Source organism: Melanerpes formicivorus, unplaced genomic scaffold (genome assembly GCF_026170545.1).
Source record: "Melanerpes formicivorus ecotype bairdi unplaced genomic scaffold, bMelFor1.0.p_v2 SCAF_80, whole genome shotgun sequence".
In the NCBI taxonomy this organism is placed as follows: Eukaryota; Metazoa; Chordata; class Aves; order Piciformes; family Picidae; genus Melanerpes; species Melanerpes formicivorus.
In genome coordinates, this window is record NW_027142432.1 from 1,301,738 (window position 1) to 1,310,514 (window position 8,777).

The 8,777-nt window shown below is 48.6% G+C and overlaps 1 protein-coding gene across 1 annotated transcript; it reads right to left on the reverse strand.

The window, feature by feature from the left end:
- Positions 1-528: 528 nt before the first annotated feature.
- Positions 529-1,473, reverse strand: LOC137454342 (olfactory receptor 14A16-like). The gene has a single exon (XM_068164392.1). It carries the CDS (start codon positions 1,471-1,473, stop codon positions 541-543), a length of 933 nt encoding a protein of 310 aa, XP_068020493.1. The 3' UTR covers positions 529-540.
- Positions 1,474-8,777: the final 7,304 nt, after the last annotated feature.

Consider the following 8,777-nt stretch of genomic DNA (forward strand, 5'->3'; position numbering starts at 1 on the left):
ATGGCAGTGCTGCTCTGCAGCCCAGCTCTGTTCCACAGGCAGCACTGCCCTGTCCCTGCCTGCAGTCCCAGCACTTCCACACAGCAGCACAGTGCCCAAGCTGCCAGAGCACTCAGGCCTTGCCCCAGCACAGAGGCTCAGCAGGAGAGGGTGGAAGGGAAGAAAGAGCAGCTGAGGACAGCCCAAGCTCTGGGGCTCCCTGGCACTGCTGCTGTGCTGGGACTCTGCCCCTCCACCTCTGCACACAGGCACTGCCATGCAGCTCCACAGAAGCCTTGGAGGAAGGAACTCAGAGAAACAACTCCCTGCAGGGTCCTTTATTGTGTTGAACGCACAGGGGGCACAGCTCCTCATGTCTGCAGCCTCTGGGTCACAGCAGACAGGACAACACTGAACCAGAAATGGTCTGAAGAAAGACATTTGCATAGGAACAACATTCTCACAAGGGGAACAGCACCCAGCAGCAGCCAGAACTCCAGCAGCCAGGCTGGGCCTGCACTGAGTGACATCAGAACTGCTCTGCAGGAGAAGACAAAGAGTTTATTGCTTCTGAAAGCATCCAGGGATCAGTTGGCTGAGGGCAGCCTTGAGCTCCTGGTTCCTCAGGCTGTAGATGAGAGGGTTCACTGCTGGAGGCACCACTGAGTACAGAACTGACAAAACCAGGTCCAGGGACAGGGAGGAGACGGATGAAGGCTTCAGGTAGGCAATGGAGCCAGTGCTGAGAAACAGAGAGACCACAGCCAGGTGTGGGAGGCAGGTGGCAAAGGCTTTGTGGCGTCCCTGCTGAGAGGGGATCCTCAGCACTGCCCTGAAGATCTGCACATAGGACACCACAATCAACACAAAACAGACAAAGAAAAAAGAGACACTGACCACAAGAAGCCAAAGTTCCCTGAGGTAGGATGTGGAGCAGGAGAGTTTGAGGATCTGGGGGATTTCACAGAAGAACTGCTCCACAGCATTGCCCTGGCAGAGGGGCAAGGAAAATGTATTGGCTGTGTGCAGCAGAGCATTGAGAAAGCCACAGGCCCAGACAGCTGCTGCCAGGTGGACACAAACTCTGCTGCCCAGGAGGGTCTCATAGTGCAGGGGTCTGCAGATGGCAACGTAGCGATCGTAGGACATGGTGGTGAGGAGAAAATACTCTGCATCAATTAGGAATACAAAAAAGAAGAGCTGAAGTACACATCCTGCATAGGAGATTTCCCTGGTGTCCCTCAGGGAATTGGCCATGGATTTGGGAACAGTGGTGGAGATGGCACCCAGGTCAGTGAGGGCGAGGTTGAGGAGGAAGAAGTACATGGGGGTGTGGAGGTGGTGGTCCCAGGCTATGGTGGTGATGATGAGGCCATTGCCCAGCAGGGCAGCCAGGTAGATGGCCAGGAAGAGCCAGAAGTGCAGGAGCTGCAGCTGCCTTGTGCCTGAGAATGGCAGGAGGAGGAAGTGGGTGATGGAGCTGCTGTTGGTCATCTGCTGCCTCTGGCCATGGAAACCTGTCCAAGGAGGCATAGACAGTGACAAGTTAGGGCACACTTCTCTCAGCCTCATTATAACCCCTGACCCTGAGCTGCATGAGCAATGGATCAGCTCAGTCCCATCACTACCAATCTATGGCAGAGTTTATCACAGCTTCAAATGCAGCAGGGACCACCCAGAATTGCCCTGAAGATTCCTCTGGTGTCAGAACAGAAGGTGACCAACAGCCCAATCCCATGGAACAAGAGTCCCATGGAGAGGTGGAGGAACAGGGACCAGCTCTGCAGTGCTACAGACAGTGAAGGGAGGAGAGAAAGGCAGGGAGACTGGGGGTGAAGCCTTCTCCTTATCCAACTCTTCTCACTGTTGCTCACAGGATGGAACTGAAGGGCTTTGGTCCTCCTTCTATGTGCACACTCCAGGAGTCTTCAGCTGAGCCTCAGGTGCTGAGATGGAGATGCCTCCAGGAGCTACAGCTGCAATGTCCTGCACCCACAGCCTCACTGTGTCAGTGACAGCAGTGACTTCTCCTCCAGTGAGCTCTCAGCATCCTCCCAGTCCTGGCGACCTTGAAGCTCTCTCTGCCTTCCTCATCATCCTGAGATCCTCTGGCAGTGTCCTCAGTCCTGCTTTGTGGTGCAAAGGAGCTGCTCCTGGACAGAGGTGCGTCCTGCAGTGCTGTCTGCTTGCCAGCAGCTCCCATCAGCCCAAGAGCCTGGCCTGGCTCAGCACAAAAGGACCAGCCCAAGGCATTTAAAGGAGCCCTCTGGTGGCTTTGCTGTCAAGTCCATGAACCTCAGAGACTGAGAAGGTGATGAAATCTTTCCAGAAGTCAAAGTCAGATTCAAACTCTGAAGTTTCTTCTACTCTTAATGGGTCCCAATGAAGCATACTGGGAAAGGGTCCCCAGGGGCTGGTTAGAGCAGAAGGATACAGTGGATGCAAGGGAAGCATCACTGGAGGCACCGAAGCATCTCCAGGCTGTGGAGAGAGCAGAGAACTGAGGAAGTGCTGACAGGTCAGGACAAGCAGCTCAAGGTGGCTCTGCTGCTGAGGAAAGCTGGAGGGGTTTCATTGATCCAAAGGGCCAAGCCCTGACCCCCAGCCCCTGGCAAGGCAGATCGTGTCCCTCACCTGTGGTTCTGGGCTCCTTAGGGGGCAGTGGGGAGTGAGGATGAACAGTGAGCAGGGTAGGACCTTGTCAGGTTTTGCAGTGGTTTGCTTGCAAAGAGACAACTCCTGCTGAAAAGGGATGAAATGTACCTTTAAAAATACTTTTTATCAGATGCTTTGTGCAATAAAAAACTCTCCAATTAGCTGCAGAAACCTTGGCAATAATTAGAGGTTCAGCAGTATTTAATGAGCCCCATGGAGTATTTGGGGCTGATTACATCATCCTTAGGTACTGCCAGGAGACTCTGCCAAGCTACTGCCAAGAAGCCTCTCAAGAAGTCCAAGGCAGAAGCAAACTCCAAAGTACCTTGAAGCACTGATTGGCCTCACTGAGGCTTGTTACTGACAAAGGCTCCCCAGGGACTCGTTAGAGCAGCTTGTTAGAGGCCATGATTGCAGGGAGACAAAGGCAAAGTACAAGGGAGAAAAACTTGCCTTTGGTCTAGGAAGCAGAAAGGCCAAGCCCTGACCACTGCCCTTGCAATAGAAGAACCTCAAAGCCTCAAAGTCAAGTTTCTTCTCACAGGCCTTGGTGTCAGAGGCAACTGCCAGAGCCAAGGGGACAAAGCCCTTGGTCCTGTTGGGCCTCTCAACCTTGCCAGAGCCCTTGGCCATCCTTACTGCAGCCTCTCCTTCACTCTCCCATGCCTGCTGCTCTTTCCCTTCAATAGCTGGCATGAATGCACAAATAGATTTTAGAAGACAAATTAAGTGTGCACAGCCTCTGAAGTGTAAACCCCTCCAAGAACAACCCTAGCAGAGTGAACAGAAGATGAAGTTTCAGCAAGTGAGGCACATGTAAGATGCCATCTACCAGCACAGGGACAATAAACTACTGGCTAAAACCAGCAAACAGAATCACTAACAGTCTTAGAAATTGGTAGAAGTGTCACAGACTCACAGAAACATTCAGGTTGCAAAAGACTCTCAGGATCACCAAGTCCCACCCAGAACCCTGCTCTACAAGTGTCACCCATGAATCCTACCTCCAAGCACCACATCCAAACCAGCTTTAAATACATCCAGGGCTGGGGACTCCACCACCTCCCTGGGAAGCACATTCTGGTCCCTGACCACTCTTCCAGTGACAAAAAATATTTCATACTGTCCAGTCCAAGCCTCCCCTGTTGCAGCTTGAGGCTGTTCCCTCTTCTTCTGTTGCTGATTACCTGTGAGAAGAGACCAACATCAGCATCTCTCCACAATGTCCTTTCAGGCACCTGTAGAGAGCCACGAGGTCTTCCCTCAGCCTCCATCAGTCAGTCTTCATCAGAATTTATTCTCCAGGCCCTTCCCCAGCTTCCCTGCCCTCCTCTGCACTGGCTCCAGCATCTCCACATCTCTCTTGTTTTGTGATGCCCAAACCTGGACACAACACTTGAGCTGTGGCCTCACCAGAGTGGAGTACCAGGGGACAATCAGAATACAGTAGATCACATTACTCCTGAGATTCCAGTCACAGCCTTAGACTACTATCCAGCAAGGATGTTTTAAACCAGGATGACACAGGGGTATCAGGCAATACCTAACAGCCAATATATATCTGCACATTGGCCACAGCAACCCCATGCAGTGCCAGAGGCTGGGGTCTGAGTGTCTGGAGAACGGCCAGGCAGAGAGGGACCTGAGGGTACTCGGGTACTGCTTCTCAGTCTCTGAGGTTCATGGACTTGGCACCAAAGCCACCAGAGGGCTCCTTTAAATGCCTTGGGCTGGTCCTCTGTTGCTGAGCCAGGCCAGGCTTCTGGGTTGGAGGGAGCTGCTGGCAAGCAGGCAGCACTGCAGGAGACAGCTCTGGCCAGGAGCAGCTCCTCTGCACAGCACAGCAGGGCTGAGGACACTGCCAGAGGATCTCACGGAGAGAAGGAAGGCAGAGAAAGCTCCAAGTCTGCCAGGACTACAACTACAACTACCTGAGGGGTGGTTGTGGCCGGGAGGGGGTTGGTCTCTTCTCCCAGGCAACCAGCACTAGAACAAGGGGACACGGTCTCAAGCTGCGCCAGGGGAAGTTTAGACTCAAGGTGAGGAGGAAGTTCTTCACCAAGCGAGTCATTCGTCATTGGAACGGGCTGCCCAGGGAGGTGGTTGAGTCACCGTCCCTGGAGGCGTTCAAGAGGAGATTGGACGTGGCACTTGGTGCCATGGTCTAGTCATGGGTCTGTGTTGATAGGTTGGACTTGATGATCCTCGAGGTCCTTTCCAACCTAAGTTATACTGTGATGCTGTGACTGGGAGGGTGTCTGAGACCTCACTGGAGGAGAAGTCACTGCAGTCAGTGACAGAGTGAGGCCAATCAATCTTAGACTACTATCCAGCAAGGATGTTTTAAAACAGGATGACACAGGGGTATCAGGCAATGCCTCAGTCTGTTTTTCTCAGCCAGTCTGTCTGCTTCAGTCTGCCTGGACAACTGCTTCTCTCTCTGTGCTTGGCTGACTTTCAACTAATGAGGTAAGAAGCTAATTCTTTTTTTTCATCCCTTAGCATAGGCTTTGAATTAACACATTTTCCCCAATAATGGGAATGGAATGGGCTGCCCGAGGAGGTGGTGGGGTCACCATCACTGGGGGTGTTCAGGAGGAGACTTGATGTGGTGCTTGGTGCCATGGGTTAGTTGATTAGGTGGTGTTGGATAATAGGTTGGACTCGATGATCTTGAAGTTCTCCTCCAACCTGTTCTATTCTATTCTATTCTATTCTATTCTATTCTATTCTATTCTATTCTATTCTATTCTATTCTATTCTATTCCATTCTATTCTATTCTATTCTATTCTATTCTATTCTATTCTATTCTATTCTATGAGAGCAATGTCTGCAATTATCCTCCCTCTTATACCCTGTGACCGTTTGAGGCTGTGCCTTTAAGAAGAGGACAGTACTGGGGCACTGTGGCTGAATGTTTTGTAAACAAAAGACAGGTCTAAACGAATTTCATTGCTAGATTGGTAGAATGCAACTTTAAGTTTTGAGTGTAGCTGAGATTTTCCTCAGTTCGCTCTTCCCTCCTCCCTCTTTGCAGCTCGTCCGCCTCTAGGCTCTCTGCCAGACTGACCTTGGACAGATAAGCGTGCGGCCTACTAACACTTTGCTTTAATTTATAACTGCTTTTATTAACAACTGCTCTTTTTCTCTCTTTCTAACCCCCTTTGGGGAAAAAGGGGAGAGAAGGGGGTACAGGGGGGGAACCCTCCTCCAGAGGGGGGAGGAATTTCATTCCTGTATTATTGTTTTTTTACTTTGCTGTATATCTCTGTGTATATATTGTAAACACTGTAAATTGTGTATATGCATCCTGCATTCCCTAAAAATTGCTTGTAAATATAGCATTTCCCTTTTTGCTTCTCTGGCTGTGGCTAGCTGTGGTTTTTAATTCTTTTTTCTCTTTGTGAGCTGGGCCTTCCTTTCAAACCCACGACATAACCCTGCTGGAGAAGGAGGGGGGAAGTGGAACAGACCAAGTCAGTTTCCCAGGGGAGGAAACACACCCCCCAGGGAGGGCAAAAAAACTCTCACGAGCCCTCCTCCCCTGTTTTTTTCCAGGATGGGCATAGCCCACCACAGGCTGACAGTAGGTCAAAACAACAAAACAATGTTTTAACACATCCCACCAAACGCTGCCCAGCTTCTCTCAAAGACAAAACATAGCTCTCTCTAATTCAAGCAAAGGCAAATCTTCCCTATAGTCTTCTCAAGCTAACCAAAAACAGCCCTCTTCCCACAACCAACCCCTTTTCCCTCTGCACTTCTTTTTTCTTGGGCACCAACCCATTTTTCCTAGGTGCTTTTTTCTCTCAGGCATCAACCATTTTTTTTTCCTGCAAGTCTTTTTCCTCAGGCACCAACCCTTTTATTCTCTGCTCTTGTTTTCTTTCAAGCAACAACACATTTTCCTCTGTACTTCTTTATTCTCAGGCACCAACCATTTTTTCCTCTGTGCTTCTTTTTCCTTGGGCACCAACCATTTTGCTCTCTGCTCTTGCTATCTTTTGAGCACAAACACGTTTTTCTGTGTACTTCTTTTTTCTTGGGCACCAACCATTTTTCCCTCTGCACTTCTTTTCTCTCAGGCACCAACCCTTTTATTCCCTGCGCTCCCTTTTTCTCGCTCACCAACCCTTTTATTCCCTGTGCTTTTATTCTCTTGGGCACCAACCATTTTGTTCCCTGCACTTCTTTTTTCTCACACACCAAACATTTTTTCCTCTACTATCTTTTTTCTCAGGCATCAACCCTTTTTTCTCTGTGCCTCCTTTTTCTCTGGCACCAACCCCTTTATTCCCTGCACTCCTTTTTTCTTGGGCACCCATTATTTCTATTCTTTCTGTTTCGTTTTGCTCAGCCACCAACCCTTTTCCCTCTGCAGTTCTTTTTATCTGGGCACCTCCCCTTTTATTCCCTGCACTTCTTTTTTCTCAGGCACCAACACTTTTTTCTCTATGCTTCTTTTTCTTGGGCACCAACCCTTCTTTCCTCTGGCCTTCTTTTTCCTCGGGCACCAACCCTTTGTTTCTCTGATCTTGGTTTTTTTTGGGAACCACCCTGGTTTTACTCTGTGCTTCTTTTCTTCTGGGTACCAACCTTTATTTTCTGTGCTGCTTTGTTCTCGGGCACCAACCCTTTGTTCCTCTCATCTTCTTTTTGCTCTAGCACCAACCTTTTTCCCTCTGCACTTCCTTTCCCTTGGGCACCAGCCTTTTCTCCTCTGGCTTCTTTTTTCTCAGCCACCAATCATTTTTATCTCTACACTTCTTTTCTCTAGGGCACCAACCCTTTTTTCCCCCTTCCCTTTTTTTTTTCCTCCAGCACCAACACTTATTTCCTCAGCACTTCTTTTTTTCTTGGGGGCCAACCCTTTTCTTCTCTGCACTTCTTTTTTCTTGGGCACAGACCCTTTTCTACTCTGCTCCTCTTTTCTCTCAGGCACCAACACTTTTTTTCTCTGAGCTTCTTTTTCCTTTGTGCACCAACCATTTTTTTTCTTTGGGCTTCTTTTCTCTCAGGCACCAACCCTTTTATTCCCTGCACTTCTTTCTTCTCAGGCAGCAACAATTTTTTCTCTGTGCTTCTTTTTTCTTGGGCACCAAAGCTTTTGTCCTCTGCCCTTATTTTCCCTCGGGCACCAACCATTTCTTCCTCTGTACATCTGTTTCCTCAGGCACCAACCCTTTTTTCCTCTGCACTTCTTCTCACTCAGGCACCAACCCTTTGTTTCTCTTTGCTTTTTATCTCTTGGGCACAAACACATTTTTTCTCCACACTTGTTTTTCCTTGGGCACCAACACTTTTATTCCCTACACTTCTTATTTCTTGGGCACCAACAATATTGTTCTCTGCCCTTGGTTTCTTTCAGGTACCATCACATTTTTGTCTGCACTTCTTTTCTCTCAGGCACCAACCCGGTGTTCCCCTGTACTTCTTTTCTCTCGGCCACCAACTCTTTTTCTCTCTGTGCTTCTTATTTGTCAGGCACAAACTATTTTATTCTCTGCTCCTTTTTCCTTGGGCACCAATCATTTTTTTCCTCTGTACTTCTTTTTTCTCATGCAGCAATGCTTTTTTTTCTCTGCACTTCTTTTTTCTTGAACACCAAGTCTTTTTTTCCCTGCACTTCTCTTTTCTTGGGCACTGACACTATAATTCTCTGCACTTCTTTTTTTGTGGACACCAACCCTTTTTTCCTCTAGGCTTCTTTTTTATCAGGCACTAACCCTTTTTCCCTGTGCTGCTTTTTCTTGGGCACCAACCCTTTTTATCTCTGAGAGTCTTATTTTTGTGCACAGACCCTTTTTTGCTCTGTGCTTCTTATTTCTTGAGCACAAGCAATTTTATTCTCTGCTCTTGTTTTCTTTCAGCACCAACACATTTTTCTCTGTACTTCTTTTTTCTTGTGCACCATCCTTTTTTTTCTCTGCACTTCTTACTTCTTGGGCACCAGCTCTTTTATTCCCTGCTCCTTTTTCCTCGGGCACTCACATTTTTACTCCCTGCACTTCTCTTTTCTGTCACCAACCCATTTATTCTCTGTGCTTCTTTCTTCTCGGGCACTGAACATTTATTTTCTTCATTTCCTTTTTCTCAGGCATCAACCTTTTTTTCTCTTCACTTTCTATCTCGTGGGCACCAA

Coding starts and splice junctions, on each gene's coding strand:
- LOC137454342 (XM_068164392.1), bottom strand. CDS start 1,473: ATGACCAACAGCAGCTCCATCACCCACTTCCTCCTCCTGCCATTCTCA.